A 23,155-nucleotide genomic window follows, 5' to 3' on the forward strand; every position below is an offset into this window, starting at 1 on the left:
AAAGCTGGGGACAAGCATACCATCCTTCATGTGCCAATCACAACTGGTTGGTAAGGGCAACTGTGGATGGGTCACTGGTGACTGTTTCCACTGAGTTGGTGGTAAAGTCGCTACCCTAGAATAATAAGGTTCTATCTGCGTTTTGAGTAGTTCTGAGATATTGAGCTTCAAAGTTTTAGAATTCCATAGAGTTACATGGTAAATGGAACAAGTTCTTTTTGATATAAAGTCCAAATATGTACACAACCTCACAAATACCTCATCTGAACTTAAGAAACTTTCAAAGAATAAAAATATGTACATAACTCCATTTTGACAAAAATGTCAGATAGAACCTTATTATTCTAAGGTAGCGAAGTATCCACATTGGCTTTCACTTTCAAAAACAGGGCACAGCGAAAATCATGAATTGAAGTGCTGTTTGTTTTTGGATCATACAGTTTGCAGACAAACTGTTCTGCTGAGGATAGAATAGCTGGACTTGGTACTTCATCCCCACCAAAGTTGTGGAGAAGATGAGGGCACTGCTGGAACACTTTCCACGCCATCCTTTTTCCTATTCCAGTGAACTGACGGGTAGTGTCCCATCCAATGATGGCAGGTTGCAAACACAAGATGCAACAACAGCACATCTGTGTCACTGCACTGAATGATGAGCCTCTCATACCCTTTGGTTGTGGCATCATGAGGTTGTGCCTTCATCTTCTCCACAACTTTGGTGAGGATGAAGTACCAAGTCCAGCTATTCTATAAGTATAAGTATATATATTCTTTTGATCCCGTGAGGGAAATTTGGTCTCTGCATTTATCCCAATCCGTGAATTAGTGAAACACACTCAGCACACAGTGAACACACAGTGAGGTGAACCACACACTAATCCCGGCGCAGTGAGCTGCCTGCAACAACAGCGGCGCTCAGGGAGCAGTGAGGGGTTTAAGTGCCTTGCTCAAGGGCACTTCAGCCATGCCTACTGGTCGGGGTTCGAACTGGCAACCCTCCGGTCACAAGTCCGAAGTGCTAACCAATAGGCCACGGCTGCCCCAAAACTCAACAGAACAGTTTGTCTACAAACTGTATGATCCAAAAACGACCAGCACTTCAATCCATGATGTTTGCTGTGCCCTGTTTTAGAAAGTGAAAGCCAATTTGGATACTTTACCACCAACTCAGGATGCCTTGTCTCTGCACCTAATGAGGGCCCACTATCAAACAAAGGTTTGGAAACAGTCACCAGTGACCCATCCACAGTTGCCCTTACCAACCAGTTGTGGTTGGCACATGAAGGATGGTATGCTTGTCCCCCAGCTTTTAACCAAAGAACCTGTACAGGCCAGGTGCTTGGAGCTGATGATATGTGGATGCAAGGAAAGTGGAAGTCAGTGCAGTACCAGGCAATGTCAAAAAAGTGGAATATTTTGTAGTGGGGCATGTGGTGTGCCTGTGCAGCTCGGTGCAAGAATACTCAGGTACTCACATCATTATTATTGAGTTTTGCAAAATTATATGCAACTATATAGCCTGACGAGCCAGACCCACATTAAAATGTAGGGTCTGGGCACTCACGGGAAGGTATTCATTATCAAAACAGTAAACTCTTCTTTTGTGTCCCTGACCAGGACTCAGACTGAGCACATGGACATGGTCCCTGGGTGCCTTCTGTTGGCTGCCTACCTGAGAGTCACTGCTTGGATGGGGAAAAACATACCTTTGCCATACGACTATTATATAGTTATTACTACTAACTAGTTACTTACCCCTAACCCTAAAGAAGTGAGAGAGCAGTAATGTTAGGATGGAATTAATAACTATAGTGATATGTTAATTAAATAGAATTTGTGTTACAACCTGGTACATTAATGAAGTAAAATAACACCATAGACCACCATCTACAGTTCTACATTTCCGCCTTGACATTAAAGAATTATAACTTGTGCAGTATTGCACTGTCTCTCCCTACAAGCTTTAAACTTGGCTTGACTCATTCCCATAGATAGGGAGTTCTGTTGTCTCTTACACTGTACAATAAATGTCAATTCTGACACTTCTGCAGACAGCCCATGAGTGTTAGCTTTCATTTGATACCTTTTTTATGTATATGGTCCTTGTGGTTGTGGAGATATTCAACATTTATTGCTGGCATGTCGTGTTGAGCAGGAAACCAAAACATTGGCCTGAAATTGCTTGTACAAGTCACACACAAACATTTTCAGCTTGACAACCACCCTAATATCTTACCTATGGGTGTCTTCTACCTAAGAAAATAGGGTGACAGCTTGTACCAAAACATGTCCGCAAAAGTCTTAACGGAAGCCCTTTTCAGAATTGGCCCCCTAACTAGTCCTTTTTACTCCTAAGTCAGCTGATGTCGTTGACATTTGTCCATTGGGAGCTTGCTATGGCTAGCTTTTGCCCTAGCTGGGCATCGGACATCCTTCCATCTATCCATGAGCGGTGCAGCACTTCACTGTCTGGTCGAGGGGATCTCTCGGGACAGCTGGACCTAGGCTACTCTGCGAAAGATCTGCCGTGGCCGCCGAGCTGTTGCTGACCTGCAAGCTGCCATGCCAACTGCAGACTAACTGGGCCTCTGAAATCCTTCCATCCATCCGTGAACAGTGCACTTCACTGTCTGGTCGAGTGGATCTCTCGGGACAGCCGGACCTAGGCTCTACTCTGCGAAAGATCCACCGTGCCCGCCGAGCTGTTGCTGACCTGCGAGCTGCCTTGCCAACTGCAAACTAACGTTAACGGTGAAGAGCTGCATTCTCACGGAGCAACAAAGTCGCTGTTAAGTCCACCGAATTGCGGATCTACACGATCGCTCAGTACTTTGGACTGTGCTTCCATCATCTCCAGACTGCAGTCTAGCAGGCCTAGGCTAGCTTCTAACGTTAACGTTATCTCCAGACTGCCAGTGAATTCACCGGGTTGGTCAGTTGCTAAAGAACTTTGTTGGCATTGCATCGGTTGTAAAGACACAGCTCTGTGCGCAGTTTTCACGGATCATCATTGCCCTTGGACATTTTCAGCTGGTTTGGAAATTGGACTAATTTTAACATCACTTTTTCCCCTTTTAAAATATATTTTCTTTTTTTATTTGTTTATTTGTTTTGTTGTCTGTCTTGTATGTCTTGCGACTACGCCACTCCGTCCGGCATTTTTTGTATTTGTTATTTTTTAAATGTATTTGTCTTGTCTTGATGTCATGGGTACGCTGGCGACTACGCCGCTCCATCCGACATCTCTTGTCTTGTTGTTATGTGTCTTGTTTGTGGAGCGCTTTGGATTGCACTATGTGCATGTTAAATGCGCTTTATAAATAAATCTGACTTGACTTGACTTGACTTTATTCATTGATAATCATTCTTCCACGGGGGCCTTTAATCTGTCCAATCCATCATGATTAAAGCTAATGAAATTGAATTTAGAAATGTTAGAAATATATTGTAAGGAAAGGTGATATTTCAAAGCGACCCAGTCACTATACAAGAGAGTTGTAAATACATTAGGTCACTGACTTACCATGAACCTTTATAAAGACACCATTAGTGAATTCTCCAGACTCAGACTGGCACCAGTACACTCCACTGTCATACTGAGACAGAACACCGATGTGGCATGTGCTGTTTTCCCAGGATGATGCTCCTCTAGTGAAAGGACACTGGGAGATCTCCATAAAATCTGTGATTCGATGGAGAGTCCAACCAGTTCCATTTCCCGCACAGCTAAGAGACAGAGACTCAGACTCAACATAACTGGTGCTGTTGGGATTGATGGTCAGACGGCCTGGAGAATCAGGATCTGAATGGAAAGAAAACAAAAACAAAAAAATAGATCTCTTCATTCACATGGTAACTCCTAAAAGAAAGGAAGGAACAAATTAAAGACAATCTCTTCAGTTTAGGAATATTTGCAATAAGTTAAATGTGTATTAGATGGAGTTAATGAAGCTAGAGTGAATACACTGATCTAAAATAATGGGTATGAATAGCAGCTTTAAAATGGATAATGGAGTCCAGTTCACAGAGCTGTGAGGTGAATTCCAGAGTTTGGGTGCAATATAGGAGAAGGCCCTAGCACACATTGTGCCAAGGTTGATGACTGGTGTTGCCAACTGGTGAAGTTCAATCACAGAAGAACATCCGTCAGGCTGTAATTTATAGGCATGATACCCATACTGCCATATAACCAGTGTTGCCAGTAGACATTTAGAATTATTCATACGGTATATATTCATAAATATAGCCTGGTGCTTTATAATGAATTTGGTACTATTATATAAGCCACTTTCAGATTTGAGATAACTCTGAAGTCACCCACCACTGACCCAAAGAAACACAGTGTTGCTGTAGCCTGTATAATAGACCGGCTCTTCTTTCTTTGCTCTGCACACATAGACTCCTCTTTGTTCAGGGCCAGTTGAGTTGAGATTGTAGGAGCCTCCAGCTCCTCCGCTGCTGTCTGACAGGAGCTCCAGGGAATATGCAGATCTGCCAGAAGTGTGTGTGAGAGCAGGTAAACCATCTCTGAGGGGGACCACTCTATACCAGAGGAACTGCCACTCTGGGGAAGGGTCACCAGTGTCACATGTAAAAGTCACTGATGCTCCTTTGGACAGACACTGCTTCTCCTTGTCATGAGTGAGTTTGGGCACATTTACACTTTCTGGTGAATAGAAAAAATATAAAAATAAATGTATATCTGGGTTCGTATTCACAAAGAATATTAAAGCAATGATCCGGTTGATTTTTACATGGTAGATGACGTGGCCGAGTACTTTTGATAGGAAAAAACACAACCAAATCAGTGCTACCGAAATGGAGTAGCTGTCATGATTTCAGCCAGGACTTGTGCCCACTGGCCACCCTGCTGGCCATTTTGTGTATTGTTCCTGATTTCTGTTGTGTTTTGTATTACCATGTACTCTGGTATCGGTCATGTGTTGTCTCCACCCCTCTCCTTATGGTCTTTGCTTCCTGCCTCTGCTTATTCCCTGTATTTTCTGTTCTCACCTGATCCCTTTTGACTCTGTCAATTCGTTAATTGTTTGCTCACCTGTCACTGATTATCTGCTCTATCATTGGTTATCTACTTAATTGTACTTAATCCCTTCTGTCCCCATCTCCCCTGTGTTGTCCATCCCAGTCTCTGTCCTAGTCACGTCCCCGTAACTGTCTCTGTCCCCGTAACCGTATCTGTCACTGTCCCCGTAACAGTGTTTGTCACTGTCCCCGTTATAGTCCAAGTCACCATCCCCGTTACTGTCCCTGTTATTTTCCCTGTTCCAAAGCCCAGTCCTGAACCTTTTGCCCTGTCTGTGCCTGTTCCTTCCGTTGAGTCTGTGTCTGTCTTGTCTGATCCTCTTGCCCTGCTCGAGCCCTCTGTCCTGCCTGTCTTGTCTGGTCTTCCTGTATTGCCGGAGCCCACTCTGCCTGCTTCTTCAGTCCTCCCTGAGCCTGCCGTGCTGGGTTCACCTGCCCTATCTGTGTCTAGTCTGCATGGTTCTTCGGCCGGAACTTTCCGCCTGTCGTTGATCAGCCATCCTGACCCTTCGCAGTCCGTTCCGAGAGTAAGTGATTATGTATAAGTGTCTGAGTAAAATCTGGATTGATTCAAGTCTTGCTTCACTGGTTGTGCATTTGGGCCCTCCTTCCTGAAATCCTGACAGTAGCTGCAGCTAATGGCCAGTTCTCCCAGTCAGCTACAATGCTAGGTCTGGGGCCATCATCTAAACATTCCTTTTTTTGCCTCAAAATGTCATTAAAAGGTCTGTGCAACATGAGCAGGGTCCTTACGTGACAACTATATTTTCTACTCATTGTGAAGAAACTGTTTAAATTCAAAGTTTGTCACACTATTCTTGTTTCAGTAACGTTCAAGCTCAGGCATCAGGCGTTTCCATTAAGTTACAGAGTCATTAATATTATTGACCATTACATTGCTCAATTACCTATTAAATAAAGTTTTTCTTGCAACGCAGGCATGAGATCGACAAAAGGCTCTTTTGGGCTTTCCTGAGTTCCTGACTGATCTGAGTTAAATGAGATGATGCAGCACAGAACTTTTAATGACATTTTGAGTCTGTTAAGAGGGAAAAAGGCACGTTTAGATGATGCCCCCAGACTTAGCATTGTAGCTCACTGGGAGAATTGGCCATTAGCTGCAGCTACTCCAGTTCAGTAGCACCGATTTTGGTCATTTTTTCCCCTATTGACAGCACTCAGCGACGTCTAGCGATCAAGATCCATGTAAAAATCGGCAGGATTTTTAAAGGCAACATGCTGATATTATATGATCCTCGGCTTTACCTGTCCCTAGAGAGGCCCAGAATTATTTTATTCTGAGGACAACATAAAATGATTTTGTCCATTTTAGTCATATAGCTAAAACTTGAAAAATGTTGGATGGGAACTGAGGGGGTCATTAGCCCTTATGGTAAAGGCATGGACTATGGGTCTTAGGAGGATAGGTCTAGATAAACTGAGATCTGACTGGTGTCTGACTCACAACTTTATAAGAATGATCATATTTACAACATCTTTGAAACATCTATGGTACAGGTATGAAACGGTCTATATATTATCAATGGTAAGCAATTACCATGACAGTGTCCACAGTCTATGAGTGACAAGAAACCTGAAACACAAAAACATTAGAGACACATTATGCAGAGTATAGTGACAAACACATCAAGTGTTGATGATCAGCCATATACATTAGTTAAATAGCTGCTCTGATTTGACAGCTGCATTGTTTATATCGGGCTTGCAGAAACACAAGAGGTCATTTAACCAGAGACTTTCTAATGAGGAGACACAGCACTCAAAAAAATCCTCCATAGAAATGCATGGGGTTAGATTGTAACGGCAATTTTTGCGGGCAGCCGTGGCCTACTGGTTAGCACTTGGACCTGTAACCGGAGGGTTGCCGGTTCGAACCCCGACCAGTAGGCATGGCTGAAGTGCCCTTGAGCAAGGCACCTAACCCCTCACTGCTCCCCGAGCGCCGCTGTTGATGTAGGCAGCTCACTGCGCCGGGATTAGTGTGTGCTTCACCTCACTGTGTGTACACTGTGTGCTGTGTGTGTTTCACTAATTTACGGATTGGGATAAATGCAGAGACCAAATTTCCCTCACGGAATAAAAAGAGTACATATACTTATACTTATAAGGCCGTTGTCTACACATATCCCACCCCTTCCTCGGCAAAACGTTGACATGTGAATACATTGAGCCAATCATGTGGTGTGATGTGAATACATTGAGCCAATCATATGGTGGGTTGTGAAGACATCGTGCCAATCATGTGTTGTGAACTCGCCGCTGGAGCAAGGCTGGTGTCGTGAAGCCTTGCGCACGCACATTTCTGCCGAATAGGATGCCCGATGAGTGCCCAAAAAGCGTTGCAATATGGCCGCTGAGTGTAGGGACTTGCCTAAAAGGACTTTGGTATTACACAATGCTGGAATTTTTCTGGGCAGATTAGTTTCACTTCTTTCCTTTCACTTCCACTGTTCACTGCCTTCCCACTTTCCCACATCCAAGGTGTGCCCATGGCTCTATTTATCACCACAGCTTAAAGCTTTAGGGGAACTGCTCATAGGGTTTTCAGCTTCACAAATTGGAAGGCAAAAACATTTTTGCTCGGAAGGTACTAACTACCGGTATTAAATTTCAGAGCAGAATGTTTTAACATTGTTACCTTCAAGATTCAGAACTACTTTATATAGCTTTGCATGGAATGCAACTTTTACTTTGCGTAAAAGGTCTATTGAGAACCATCTATGACAACTTGAGAATTGTCCAGAACAATCAAATCACCTGGGTGGGCTTTATACGATGATGGATAGATGAGCAAGAAACCATAGATATGGAAGCAATGGTGCCTAGTCATTCATGTCAACTGAGCTTGCTTCGGTTGATTTTGTTTACAGCAAAAAGTCTGTTCCTAGAGAAGCTATATCTAGATGTTGCTATCCCATCTGTTGCACAAGATATTGACAGCACTGTAAAAAACTTCATATAAACAATGAAACGAGAAAAACTGGTTCTTGGGGAAGTTAGAATGTGGCTACAGGCTCCCATCCCCAGTGTGGGAGGTGCTCAACTAGGCTGCCACATACGACTGCATTGACCTGGAGGAATACACACAGCCTTTCATTGTTACATTAATATTGAGGAACTGCTGTGAAATCAATCAAGACTAGTACAGTGCCCATTCAAACATGGTCTTCGTCATGAAGTCATGACGAAGATGCCTTCCTGGATGCCCCATTCGATACGAGCGGTCTGTTCGGTTCGGCAGTCCAGGCCATGCAGACTCGCTGCGAGTCAAAGAAGGAGAACGAGGTGTTTAGCTACCTCCTCCCTCGCAAACTCGATCCGTCAACAACTTCAACTCGCTCTCACTCACCACAGCCAGCAAGGCACGCATGCTAGTGGTCGGCCAAATGAGTCCCGACAGCGTCAGCTCGCCCGTCTCAGCCACTAAATGCTAATGCACAAACAGCTCTTGGCATCAATGAGACAGGGGGATTGGTTCTCAAAGCTTGATCTGAAGTGAAGCGTGCTTATTTTCATGTGGGAGTCTACAAACCCCACAGGTAATTCATGCGCTTTTATTTCGAAGGCAGAGCCCTGGAGTTCCAGGTTAAACCCTTTGGAATCGCCACCGCGGCCAGGCTTTTCACAAAGGTGATGCAATTCATTATAGACCCCCTCAGGGAATAGGGTCTGAGGATTTATGGGTACATAGACGACTACCTTCTTTGTGCGCTATGTATGTTCCTCTCTAGGGTTTCTCATAAACTACCAGAAAAGCGTACTTATCCCAGCCCAGACAATAAGCTTTCTGGGCCTCACCCTAGACTCTGTCTCGTTCAGGGCCATGGTCACGCCTCAGGGAGCGGAGGCGTTCCACAAATGCCTCTCCACCTTCCAGCTGGGGAGGAGAGTGAAATTTCGCACTTGCCTTTGCCTTCTAGGCTTGATGGCATCTATGATAGCAGTAGTGCCACTGGGCCAACTGTTTATGAGAGACACGCAGAGATGGGTGTTTTCACAGGGTCTGTGCGTGGAGTGGGGCACACACAGGAACAAAACGATACCAGTCTCGGCATTGAACATAAGAGCAGACAGACTTTCAAGGGCCTCCCTTTCCAACCAGGAATGGAGGGTTCACCCATCGATAACAGAGCAAGTATGGGCCCGCTTCAGATGAGCTGAGATTGTTTGCATCGAGAGAGAACACGCACTACAAACTGTTCTTCTCCATTCGGGACCGTTGGGTATGGATGCGCTGGCGCATACGTGGCCGAATGTCCTTCTTTATGCATTTCCCCCAGTTCATCTGGTCCCAAATGTACTGGCGAGGGTGAGGGACGGGGGTCTCACCCTAATACTGATCGCCCCGTGGTGGACGAACAGGCCATGGCTGGCGGAAATCCTCCAGCTTTTGATCAGAGAGCCTTGGCATCTCCCCAACCACACGGAGGAGAGCTACTTCACCCGAACCCGAGCATATGAAACCTGATGTTGCCTTCCTCGTGAGAGGGAAACGCTGAGTTCCACAGGGCTGCCACATAATGTTGTTGATCAGCATTCGAAAGTGGTGTGATCTTGTGAGGGGCACTGTCGCTTTCCAGTGTTCGATCGCGGCAGTGCTTACGTTCCTCCAAGAATTAGCCTTTTAATATATTTGCTGCATTTGATTAGTCTTTCTAGAAAGAACAGGCAAGAGCTTTATAGCCTCACGTCAGTAGCGCCGCATCCCATATAGGCTACATTAAAAACATCCCATATACATTATAAACACAGCAGATGGCGGGTGCAGTTTTGAAAATTGGTCAAAAAACTTTGCTGATGGATGGATTAAGTTTTGCTATGCAGTTATGGTTGAAATAATAGCCCATCAGCGCATCTCTAGTGTGTGTGCCTCTCTCTCGCTCAGAGGGGAGGGGGAGGCTGAGGGGTCGATCAAGCATGGATTCTAAACTCTGTGGTGGATAGGATCTACAATTAGGTGTTAATTAATATTACTACCTAGGTCGAAGTACTCCCAAGTGCTATTGCGCCAGACATTGTAGTTCTCCTGTTTATTCGCTTGGAAAATCGTCACGTTTCATGTCATTGTACAATTCATGACATTGTAGTTCTCCTGTTTATTCGCTTGGAAAATCGTCACGTTTCATGTTGTGTGGCCTAACATTTTTAATCAACTACTTGTGCAACTGTATTTAAGTAGGGAAAACGTGGATGTGTTTGATTAATGCCATCTTACTCTCTCTACGGCCACGGCAGAGCCCGCTAGCATAGTAACATGCTAACACATTCGCGCCACGCGCCAGAGCGTTTGAGTGCACATACCGACGCGGGAGAGGTACGACTCAACTCGTGAAAGTTAAGGTAAGAACATATATTACTACTGATTTTGGGTGGCATGTTCCTTTTAAGGTTTGGGCTGTGAGGATTTACATGGGCAACTAGCATGCTAGCTCAGTCTGCCTCCATTACAATGAGGAGTGAGCGTCACTGTATTTTATTATAGGTAGGCGGGGCTAACTATGAGTGACAGCTCACTCCGCCAATAGGCATGTTTAAAACGGCTTCAAGAGCGGAAATAGCCTGACGTTTTGAATCGCCTTTGACTGCTTCAGAATGGCTGGCTATGTGCATGCACAAACATGTCCTTAAAACAACCCTTAACGTTCGTTTTTTAAAACTGTGTAACTCACCGAGTGGTTAGTGATGTTCGTTAGTAGCAAGTAGTGTAGTTAAATACAGTTTCTTATTTGCCATTTTGCAAAATCCCATTGATTTCTGTTGGAAGACTCATTGCTCATTGATATTACTGCGCTACCGGAAACGGAAATGGGGCATGTTTACATTTGGTTTTAGTCTTTCCGCGAGACCTTCTTTTACTGTGCTTCAGACTCAAATATTGAGCGGAAGTTTATACGCGGTTGTGAGGCATCTGAAAATCCATGCCATGCACACATACCATGTGCTGTAGTAGGTATGTGTACCATGCACACATACCTACAGGACTACTGTTGGACTATTTTTTTGTATGCTGTAGGTATGTGTACCATGCACACATACCTACAGGACTACTACTGTTGGACAACTTTTTGCACCTTCACCATGACACTCAGGGCCAGATGTACTAACGCTTTTGCGCCCACTTCAGGCGTATTTGTTTCGCAACTTGCGTTTAAAATCATTGCGAGGTATGTACAAACAGGCCGCAATGAGGTAAAAGCGCAATCTGCCTGTCGCGGGAGCTGAAAATGTCTAATTGCGCTTTTCGTGTCATGCATATGCATTCATGGGAGGATCCAGGGGAAAGTGGGAGTTTAGCGTAAAAAGATGGGAGGGGAAGAGTAAAGAGCGCCTAATTATGTATTCCGCGGTATTTACAAAGACTGCTCCTGAAAGCGCACGTCTATTCTGCGCCTAAATACTTGCGCCTTGTAAAAGCAGGTGTTAATCAAAATTGAAGTTCTATGCTTCAATAAGAGAACCTTTCAAAGACAACAGAATCGCTATTTAGAGCACCAGTTTTGCAAGTCTTTGTAGGCTTCTATCAAAAGCAACATTAACTTTCGTTGGCCTTTCGAATGTCTTACTTTCACTTTCACGTCATTCACTTAAACTTTCCTACTTGCTAGATTTGACCAATTTTCCATAGCCTACGTTCACAAGTAGTTTGACTAGAACTACTGATCTTCATTATCTCCCTGCTCGTTGACATCTTATCATCTATGGTATTATTTCATGATCGCTAAACGTTTGATTATTTTTAATGTTGTCATCAGTTAACTTCATTCAACTGCGCTTGTAGGCTCTGCCATTCAGTTGTGGACGTTCGTAAATTGCGTTTATGGGCGGAGAGAGGCAGAGAAAGGCGCAGTTTACACCAAGGATTGAACGATTGATAAATACGACGGAAACTTGGGTCTGTCAGCGTTCACAGTCTGCGGTTTGTCCATGGCGCTGATAACGTTACGTTCGCAAATGTACGTACATCTGGCCCTCACTCTCTTGAGCACCTTACCATGCACACAGAACTACAGGACTACTGTTGGACTACTTTTTGCACCTTCACTATGACACTCACTCTCTTGAACACCTCACCATGCATACAGAACTACAGGACTACTGTTGGACTACTTTTTGCACCTTCACTATGACACTCACTCTCTTGAGCACCTCACCATGCACACAGAACTACAGGCCAGTCCCGGCCCTGCACTGCAAGCGTCTCATGCTTGATCACCCTCAAGCACACTGTGGATTTTTTTATTTAATTGATATAGTATATTTAGTATTTAGTTTTGTTATTTTTCTTATCTTCTACTGTCTCTATTGTACAGTAGAGTTTGGTTATATGTTTATACTTATACTTATATTTACCATTTCTGCTGGAAGTGCATGTTGTGTGTGATGTCTGTATGCTACTGAGACCTTTGAATTTCCCCTTAGGGATCAATAAAATCTATCTATTTATCTATGTAAAATAGTTCCACAATAGCAAATAGCACGGATTAAAATCATACATTGCGCTGATATTTGTTTTTAATAATCAACGAACACCACTAACCACTCGGTGAGTTGCACCCCACTAACACAAAACGTTAAGGGAACGTTCGGGAACGTTAGTGTATGGTTCCCTAAAGGGTAGTTCGAACCAAACCAAAAACTAACGGTTAGGGAACGTTACCTAAGGGTTCCTTAACGTTCCTAAACGTTAAGGGAACCAACCAACCAAAACGTTCTCCTGTGGTTGCACAGTACCTTCACACAACGTTCCCGTTTGGTTGTTATTGGTTGTTTTTGGTTGTTCTGAGTGCTGTTTTGACATGTTTATTTTAACCAGCTCCGTATAAGTTTTTGAAGTAGGCCTAGCATATACAAGGTTTGCAGTCACTTGATATTCACTAAAAATGATTGGCCTTATGTAATCAAATTAAGATAAGGAGTAAGAGAATATATTTATTTTTAGGCTGATATCAATTTTGCTATAAACAATACTTTTGTGCTTGATTTCAGTTTTGTAACCGTATGAAGTGAAAATGCTTAAAACACGAATCTATCAATAAAACTATTTTCACTTCTACATTCCACATTTCTCAATATAAAAGTCCAACCGTTACACCCCCACGCCAGTAGGGGGAAGACAACGCCTGGTCTGCATTCAGAACCGATTGCAGTTTCACGTTGGATTAAACAAACAATAATACTTTATAATAGTTTTCTGCTATCACTAGAATACATTCAGAACATGTTTCATTTGTTCCTGTAGCCTACCATTACCATTTTACATTCACACATTTTACATTATTTGCATTCGAGGCTTCTGATTAGGTGGCAATGACGTCAATGGTAATGCGTCTCTATTCATTCCAATTCCATGCCGTGTTAAATGTGTTATATGGCATTGTGTGATTGATTGCGCCTCTATCAGCTTTAGAAACTGGAGACAATAACAGCTATAGTCGACACTAACACAAGCTCCATTTCAGTTTTTGAAGTAACAAGTGCAGTCACTTGATTTAGATCCACTCAAATGATTGGTCTTATAAAATCAAAGTAAGGTAAACATCATATCAAGATAATATTTATTTTAGGCTAATATCAATTTACTGAATAAAAAAGATATACTTTTGTGCTTTTTTTTACCGTATTAGGTGAATGAACTTTAAACAAAAATCTATCAATAGATCACTTTTCACAACTAAGAAAATTCACTTCTTTCATTTCACAATTCACTTCAGTTCAATCAGACAGGCTCTGCCTTACACGTAGGCCTACCCCCACGCCAGTAGGGGGAAGACAGCGCCTCTGCTTTCAGGTGATCGACTGAAGTCTTGTCCTGACTTCCGTAAACGGGCTCTGTTTGAATTCCGTGATTCTTGAACACTGCTGGAAGAAGGCTTGGAATGGATTACACTCGTCTTGAATTCGATCTCACGAAAGTAAGTGAAATATGTTACAGTTTCATGATGTAGGCCTAGTGGTTGTAATGCAAGGGTTTGAGGTTTAACCTTAAGTCCTTTCACTTGTAGGGCTTTTTTATATTCTGATTCTGCCAAGTTTGTAATTTACCAGAGTACATTGCTCGTTCGTCTTTGTTTGAGCTGTTCTCAACGTGTTATGTTTTGCAGCATTGTATGATTTGTGTCATCGTGTTAACCTGCTCGCGTTGATGTTACAAATAATAGCACTAGGCTACCGTTTCTTTTAATTAGTTTTAGTGTACAGTCAGTCCTTTTAGCCAAGTCACTCGGCAGCAGTGGTGTAGGCTAGTGGATATAGGCCTACTGTATGTAGCTGGATCTAGGCTACTGTGATGTAGGCTAGTAGTTAGCTGTAGTGGGTAGGCTATACTGTGATCAACCCCAAATGTATCCTAGTCTATTTTAAGTGGGTATACTGAGATGGTGATGCTTTTTAAGTGGGTATAACCTACTGAACAGTCCTGCATATGTAGGCTACACTAGAGCCATAGAGATGGCTATAGATAATGTGTACACTGTCGGCGGCCATCTTGTAGCACAGTTGATTGGATAGACGATTCAAGTGAATAGACCTCTGAATTTTGCCTTCAAAAAGCTGAGATCCGGTAGCCTATCTTTCAATTTTTGCTATGGGAAAATAACATGGGGAGAGAATTATTGCACTCTCCCGGGGACGAAGAAGTCTGAAATGCAGACATTTTGCTCAACACACGTTTGTCCTCTGCCTTCGAGTGGTAGGCTAACTGTGATCTTCAACAGGCCTACGTTAAGACAGCAACTTAGATTTTTGCTACCCCAGACCTAACTTGCAATGTAACTTGTCATAGGTAGTTAGGTTAAATTAACACCCTGATCTCCTTATAGGCAAAGATGGCAGTTTTGGTTCCTTTTTGTAGGCGAACTTCAGAGGTCTGTTGGGAAGCATACAGGAAAGGGCGGAATGTGTGTAGTAGGCTATACACAGCTGCCATACTGGCTTTACAAACTAAGCCCATGCATTTCTATGGATGCTGTGTCTCCCCCTTAGAAATTCTCTGGGCTACAATACAAAAATCAAGTCAAAAGCTGGGCCAAATATCCAGTCAAGAAAATCTGGTTGTGTACAGATGACTGATTGCTGCAATACTATCAATAATAGTTTTCTCTATATGGAAATACTGCTTTGCTCTACTACTGGCTCACAAAAACTTTGTTCTCTTAACGTAGATTCATACACCAAAGCTATGGAAAAATGTCAGCAGCTGATGGACACTTCTAGCATTGAGGCGGAAGAAGATGCGAGCGTCCACAAAAGGCAGTGCATGGTCACGTGATTGTAAGACCTCTTAAATACAGACTACATTATTTGCACAATTCAAATATTCTTTTTGCAATCAGTGCAGATTGTATGGTCTTTTATTTCAGATGAATCCGTTCCGCAAGCAAGAAAGCATTCCAGGATGGTGCGTGTGCCTGGAAGCCCTGTCTGTAAGTTAACATTTATACATGTATTATTTAAGAAAACCAGTTGAGTCATATTTCCTACCATGGAACTACTGACATTCATGTTTATTAACCTAGTGCATATCATGTTACTGTTCTGATGTATTTGTCTCTTCCTGCCTTTTATTAGGTCAGCAGATGTCACTGCCTCCACCACCTGCATGTGAGTTTTTCTTTTTAGCGATTGTTTAATGTAACAGCATAGGTTTATCTTTTGCAAATGTCATGTGCAAGAAACCTACCATAAATTAACTGACCAATATTCATATTTACTTTCTTTTTAGATGAGTCAACACCACACAGGCAACCAGCTCATTGCCCAGAGCTGGATGGGTCTATTATAACGCCTGCCACTTCATCTTGGGACCCAGTTGAAGGTGTCTTTGGATTTTCCATTTCCAAGTAAATACAATTTCATGACAAGGAACTTGAGAGTAACTAACTTTTTTTTTGTTGTAAACAGCACAAGTGACTCATCACACAGAGGGAGGTGGCTCGGCCATGGAGACGGAAATAAGAGGTAAGAACACTCACTTAATTTGTTCACATATGCAGGTATATAATGTATTTAACAACTAAAACTAACACCATCCATTTTTCCATAGCAATAAGGACAACCATTACCACATGGCACAGCGAATGGACGCATTTGAGGAGAAGATGGATGAGCTGCTCATGCTCTTTTTTTTTTAAAGTATATTTTTGGGCTTTTTTATGCCTTTATTGCAGATAGGATAGTGGAGAATGACAGGAAGTGAATGGTAGAGAGAGTCGGGGTGGGATCTGGAAAGGACCGGGCGGGAATCGAACCCGGGTCGCCAGCGTACAGTGCAGGTGCCCCAGCCATTCGCGCCATGGCCAGGGCCAGCTGCTCATGCTCTTAAGGAGCTCCCAGTCAACTCCCTCTGCTCCAGTCGATGACATATTGCTGTCGTCCTGCTCGACAGTCACTGAGCTGCAGGAGAGGAGGAACAAAATGCCCTCCCTCCAGCACTTGTACTCTGGGACCTAAGCGGGCAGAGACCATCACCAAAGACTCCACATATCCTGCACACACACTCTTTAACTTCCTCCCCTCTGGCAGGCGCTACAGATCCCTGCACACAAAAACAACCAGACACAAGAACAACTCTTTTCCCACTGCCGTCACTCTCCTGAACTGCAGATAAGTGGGGTCATCCCCACTTTGACCGTTTACCTGCCTATTACATACTTTATCATTCCAATATGTGTCTTGCACACTACATTTGCACTATTACTTTCAGTGGCGTAACAAGCCAATGGTGGGCCCAGGTGCGAGAGCGCTACGCGGGCCCCATATCGACGAACTTTGGCCCAGGATGAATTAGCTCTGATACATGCAATACACATTAAGGGTGACTTCAATTGTTTATGCAAAGGGCCTGAGGCACCGAAGTAGTTTAGTAGTTACATATTACAATTTCAAATAAGAAACACACGACTACATATCCATTACATGTGAAAACATTAAAAAATAATTGTATTAACAGCCTGCAGGCCAGGGTAATCTAATATTACTGCATTAACATCAACTCGCATGGAATTATGGGAACACTCAATGCGCCTCTTCAACCCTCTGCTGAAACTGCAAGCGTAAATTGCTTGCTTATAAACTCGCACTGCGCAGAAACAAAACTTAATGTAACCTACCGTATTTAACCGTCCAGAAACCAAATAAAATCATTCATATGCATACAATCCCCAATATGCGTGAATTAGGCCATTAGAAGAAAGCCATCTTACGAGCATTTCGTTGTGCAAAATCGTCAACGATGTTCCCAATATTTAATGCTCTGGCTCTCGTATTTTCAATGGACAGGATAGCTAACCCACGGAGCCTCTCCTGCCCCATGCTGCTCCTTAGGTATAGGTCTTAATAAATTTGAGTTTGGAAAAAGATCGCTTAGCTGTTGCCACAGTCACAGGCATTGTCAGAAACAACATGAGTACACACTTCCCCGAATGTGGATGTTACACTGTCATAATCTACCACCAGCATTTTGGCAAGTTGAAAAATAGATGACTTCTGTGAAATCTCTGCTTTAAAGCAAGACCTGAATGAGAGGAGTTGTGTTGGGAATGTCGGTGCAATCACCTGCGAGTTGAAGGGTCATAGGACGTAAAGACTCAAACACATGACAAGTTTCCGCATACTTGCAAATCTTTGGGAGAGCTGACTGATTATGATGTCCAGAGTTGCATTAAATACCTGCACTTTGAAGTATCTCTCTGCATCGGTTAAGCACTCATCTTCCGATAGATCGTCAAAGTGATGCTTCACTCTCCGTGCTCTAACATTCTAAAGTTCTAAAAAAAAAAGGAGGCAGGGCGGGGGTAGCGACGGGCCCCGGGAGGTCACGGGCCCTGGTGCGACTGCACTTGCTGCACCTACTATAGTTACGCCACTGATTACTTTGCACTCTACATCACACTCCATGTGTACTTATATTGGTATTATGTCTTATTTGTATAGTTGTTTTGTATATTGTGTTGGTATCTGCCACAATGGATATTGTTGTCTCTATTGTACAGTAGGGGAGACCGGGGCTGGTTGGAACAAGGGCAGGTTGAGACACTGTTAATATCCAGGCTACTAGAGGGAGCTGCAACAAAATTCCAACACTAAACTGACGGCCTTATTGAGTAGAGTAAACTCACGTATGTAACTGGTCTCCAGGTCATTAACCCTTTAGGTGAGAACAACTTTTTTATTTTGTAGTGTCAAAACTTAGAATATGCACCTCCCACTAAATACATCCTAGAAGGGTAATAGTTAGGGATAAATAAAAAATATTCATTATAATTGATTGCTAGGGGACTCATCTATAATTTAAAATGAAGTTTAAAAACCTGAGGTGACCGATATTAGCAGGCTAACAGCATTGATGCAAAAAAGTTTGACCTAATGTGGGCGGGGCAGGTTGGCACACGGGTTGGTTGGCACATACATTCTCTATGGCTATTTTGTGACAAATCTATAAACTTTGTATTTTACACATAAAAACATCATCAATCTTTATTTTAACATTGTTATTGTAATTACTGAACATAGTTTTACATTTGGAAGCATTTCAGACATTTTTAAACATTTTAAGTAAAAAAAAATCGGTAGGGACCAAATTGGTCTTGACGGTGGGCCCTACTGAAGAAAAACACACAGAAAAGAAATCAGCAAAGCCCTACAGGTAGTGATATAGATGAGCACTTCAAACAAAAGCAAAAGGAGTACTGCAAAGGACTATAACATAGGTGTTCCAACCAACCCCGACTACATGTGCCAACCAACCCCGTGCATGGGGCAGGTTGGAACACGTGCACAACACCACTTTAATCATATATAACTCAAAACAAGGGATCATTTGTTGACATTGAATGTATACATTTTGTAGCTGAGATCCCAAGCTTTCAGTTAATCACAATTTGATCATTTCAACGCATTGTAAGACGGAGAAATATAACCGAGAGTGAAAAGTGTTCCAACCAGCCCCGGTCTCCCCTATGTCTGTCTATTTGTTGAATGTATAGAGCACCTACCAAATCAGTCAAATGCCTTATGTTAATATACTTAGCTAACACTAAGTCTAATTTATATATATATATATATTGTTAGGCCTTTTATATAGTTTTTTTTGTCTTTTGATAATTTTATATTAAAGTTATAAGTTCCATCGATTTTGCCTGTTCATTCTTTCCTGCTAATATATAATAATGCATTCCTGCTCATGCTGTTTAAAGTAATAATACAAGGTTGCAATGTTAGGGCAAGGTTCCCTAAAGGTTGCAATATTTAGGGAAGGGAACGTTCCCTAAATGTTACAACGTTTAGGGAACGTTATGGGAACAGTTAGGGAACATTAGGGGAAGGTTTCTAAAGTTTGCAAAGGTTAGGGAATGTTAGGGGAAGGTTTTTTAAAGTTTGCAACGGTTGGGGAACGTTAGGGGAAGGTTCAGGGAACGTTTTATATAACCAAGAACTAACGTTTCCGGAACGTTCAGCAAACTTTCCATGGGAACCAAAACTTACTCAAAAACTAACCTTCGGGGAACTTTTGGGAACCAAAAAGTAACGTTTCCGAAACCAAAAACTATGGTTCCCAGAACGTTTTGGAAACCATAAATTGTTAGCTGGGCAGTTTTGAAAACGAACTTTAAGGGTTTTAAGGACATGTTTGTGCATGCCCATAGCCACTCTGAAGCAGTCAAAGGCGATTCAAAACCTTAAAATGGCATCTTAAGGTAAAATTAAGGGCCTGTTTTACAAATTAATGGCCACTTAAAATAAATTAAGTAGTTTTGTTTTCAGGGATAATTTAAGGTAGCCTACATTTGAGTAGCCTATGCTATCACGTTTCGCTGGTGTTTTTAAACATTGATTGCAAATCCCAGTAGCCTAGGCTACTTCAGTCAGCTGAGGGAAAAACGAAAGTAGCTAGCCTATTTTGATGACATCCATCGCAAAAGTCTTCTTTATACAATTACTTTTTCACTGATATCCCAAATTGGCAGCAATAAGTAAGCAATACATAGCTATATCACACCAATAAATGTCACTCCTGATTTGATGGATTAGGCTGACAAGTTATCTTCTAGACACGCTTGCGATTTGCATGCTAGGCACATCCCACTCTTCACATGTAACGTTATAATGTCAGTCTGCATTATTTTGGATAAAACGAACCCTTTTCGTAGCCTACTTACAGATCAGAGCAACGACAGGTGAACGCTCCATCCTACTCGTCCTTGAACTCCATGCGCACACAGCCTACTGTTTATTGTCTCCACTTCCTGCTACGGCATGTGTGCTGACCATGGTACAGCCCCCCTCGAGAGATCCCATCTCGTCTCATAGCGCCCACAAATGTACCGAAATGATCAATCAAGCAAGTAGCGCAGCCTATACCTGTAAGCTGATCGCCTACGTGGAATTCGTGAAAACAAACAACAACAAAAAAGCCTGAAGCAATCACTAGCCTCAGAAATGTGGATCACTCAACAAAGTCGTTGACTTGCCTTAACCTTGTGATATTCTGCCTCCTTGTGTCAACCAATCCACAATGATCAATAAGAATGGGATGTTACAGAAACAACGTGAGTGTGAGTCACAGATGTTCAAATGAGCATACTTGAAAGCTATCAGAAGTTTTTGAGGGCCCATCATGTAAACATTAATGCACTTTTCACTGTAGGCTATAGGCTATCTGACTTCTTCAACTCAAAAGCAAGCACATCACAATGACATTTGTATTTCAAAATTACAAAATGAACCAGTGAAGCTGTTTAAACATCCACTTTATATATTTATACATTAATAATAAATGTACAATTTGAAGATATAATTAAAACATTCACAGTTAGCAGATAATTAAATGTGACAACAATATTAAAGTAGCCTAGGCTATGTCTTTGTATTTATGGTACTTTGTTTTCAGTATCATGTGGTCCTTGTGGCTGTTTCCAGATGCAACTGTGGGGAAAATGTAGAGTCTCAAATATGTTCATAAACAGAGTTGTCTCAACCTCATGATATCTGAGGTAAAAAAAAAACAACCTTTTCTTCACCTCTGACTGGGACACAGCTTGTGCATGGTTATGTTGACAGCATTACTGCGTTTCCCAGTGGAGAAAGTAATAAGAAGCAAGAGTGTGAAAGACATTAAAGGTTAATATAATAATAAATGTTCTGCTGTTCCAACTCACTGTATACATTTATGAAGACATCAACCTATAGCTGTGACACTGTGAAGCCAAATGCACTGGCTCCTTAGGAACGTTCACTAGGATACTTTTCTTGACATACTGTAGTTCCTGGCTAGATGTTGTAGTCGGCCTTCATTATCCTGACCCAGTCAAAAATTGAATTGTGCACAACAGGTGTGCAGAGGCAGGTTTGAAGTCAGGTGGTGAAGACTCACACTACTTTGTTGAGACAAAATGTACCACTTAGGCTACCACTAGAGATTGCTAGAAACATTCATTTTATTGTACAATATCAGTCAAAAGGAGGGACACACCATCAAATTCAATGTTTTTTTCTTTATTTCTTATTATTCTATACATTTTGGAGAGGCAAAAAGGTAAAGGTAGTCACCGGGAATTACTTTTCAGAAAATAGCAGAATAAATAATAATAACAACAATAACCATATAATAATAACAGCATGAACATAAAGTCTCAAGAGAAAAGACAGGCGTGTGGGAACTTCTTTTTGGTGTCTTGTTTCTGAGAGATTGAGGTCAACTAACTGAAAAGGGAGAGTGGAAATTCCCCAGCCTTATCACCGTGGTGCCAACCCATTGGTTATCATAGGGGTGGTGTTGAACAGCACATTTTTGTGCAATAACCTTGCGAGTTTTTTTCTTGTGAATTTATTCAGTGCATTCATCCTTAAAAGCACATAACATGCCCCCCCCCCCCACACACACACACACACAGACACACAGGTACACCCCTCCCCCACACACCCCATAAACACCATACCCCCATACACACAACAATATACTCTGTATATACCTTTTTAACGTTTTCTTTGAAGTTATAATTCATTTTATGAGTACATGATAATAAACTACTTGAACTTGAACCTTCGGAGAGTTTCTTAGATTAGTTGAACAGAAATAAAACTAGAAAACAGCAAAACAGCTTGAGATGCAGTTTAAAAAAAAGTTTGTGTTCATTGACAGTATTAATAATAAGAAAGCAATAGACACTCACTACAACGTGCATCCCTAAACTCACTACAATGTGCTCCCCTGAACTCACACAAACGCAATCTGAAGAATAATGTTTAACAAAAGTAAAATATATCCATCACCTAATACAACACAGAACACAGCAGATGAAAGAGCAGATGAAGCTTGATGTTAGAGGTCAGATCAAATGCTTAGGGATATAGTCAGGATTTGATCAGCTTTGATCAGCTGTTCATCTTTTATCACTACAATAATTATCACTACACTCAGACAGTTTAAGATTCAACATATTCAGAACGATTACCTAGTATGAATTCAGAACATTACAGTATGTCTTTAGATCTTTGGGATGTTGTTTTCAGCCTTTTACGGCGTCCTCTGCGTTCATCACGTGCAACTATGGGACAGAAGTAATAACACAAAAAAGAATTGAGTCACTATTACACATTTTGCAATTTCCATCTATAGTTAGTTAGCTGTATAGTTTGGCCTCCGCTGGGCACAAGCACTAACGCCACCTGTAGTTGTTTCAGTTGAGTTGAGCCATAAGCGGTCCTTTTATTCGTTTTTGCATCACGTTCATTATGACAGACCTAACGGCTATATTGAGATGCACTGTCCTATGCGTAGTCCTTACATGTTGCAACCAAATTGATCCAAATTTAGGGGCTATATCTTGGACTTCATAACAATGAACTGAAATCATAAACATGCCAAAGATAAAACATGCATCTTGATCCAAAAGCCTTTCCCATTAATGAAATATGTTAACCTGAAAGTGATTTGAAATCTATACTCTATATATCTGTGTGTGTGTGTGTGTGTGTGTGTAAATACACTACACTACACAATGAATGCTAACCTAAGACTTACTTTTATTACTTTGATATGAAATATGTTGAGTTATCTTGAACTGTAGCTTGGTTGCATTTACTTGCATTTACA

General features: G+C 42.1%; 2 protein-coding genes and 1 long non-coding RNA gene across 5 annotated transcripts in view; 1 reads left to right on the top strand and 2 right to left on the bottom strand.

The window, feature by feature from the left end:
- LOC143134256 (Fc receptor-like protein 5) overlaps positions 1-20,485 on the bottom strand; it is a 50,382-nt gene extending 29,897 nt beyond the window's left edge. Inside the window, exons 1-4 of one of the 2 annotated variants that reach the window (XM_076294469.1) lie at positions 20,220-20,485; positions 6,602-6,637; positions 4,322-4,666; positions 3,524-3,802 (exon numbers count right to left, since the gene is read on the bottom strand). In XM_076294469.1, coding sequence (XP_076150584.1) covers positions 3,524-3,802; positions 4,322-4,666; positions 6,602-6,637; positions 20,220-20,250 — 691 coding nt within the window. In that variant the 5' untranslated portion in view covers positions 20,251-20,485. Of the gene's footprint in view, positions 1-3,523; positions 3,803-4,321; positions 4,667-6,601; positions 6,638-20,219 lie in introns of those variants that run through there. The other variant, XM_076294477.1, reaches the window with a different exon arrangement.
- Positions 15,636-18,033, top strand: LOC143134266 (uncharacterized). Its single transcript, XR_012988631.1, has 4 exons — positions 15,636-15,663; positions 15,785-15,877; positions 15,964-16,020; positions 16,106-18,033. It is a non-coding gene; the product is annotated as an uncharacterized LOC143134266 (long non-coding RNA).
- A 1,049-nt stretch (positions 20,486-21,534) lies between the features above and the next one.
- The window catches only part of LOC143134245 (immunoglobulin superfamily member 1-like), a 40,993-nt gene continuing 39,372 nt past the window's right edge, over positions 21,535-23,155 (bottom strand). For both annotated transcript variants that reach the window (XM_076294461.1, XM_076294455.1), the window contains exon 18: positions 21,535-22,607. In XM_076294461.1, coding sequence (XP_076150576.1) covers positions 22,534-22,607 — 74 coding nt within the window. In that variant the 3' untranslated portion in view covers positions 21,535-22,533. The remainder of the gene's footprint in view (positions 22,608-23,155) is intronic.

This window comes from Alosa pseudoharengus, unplaced genomic scaffold (genome assembly GCF_046254945.1).
Source record: "Alosa pseudoharengus isolate Yale_2024_CS ecotype anadromous, Long Island Sound unplaced genomic scaffold, YU_APseudo_1.1 YU_APseudo_1.1_scf_1, whole genome shotgun sequence".
NCBI lineage: Eukaryota > Metazoa > Chordata > Actinopteri > Clupeiformes > Clupeidae > Alosa > Alosa pseudoharengus.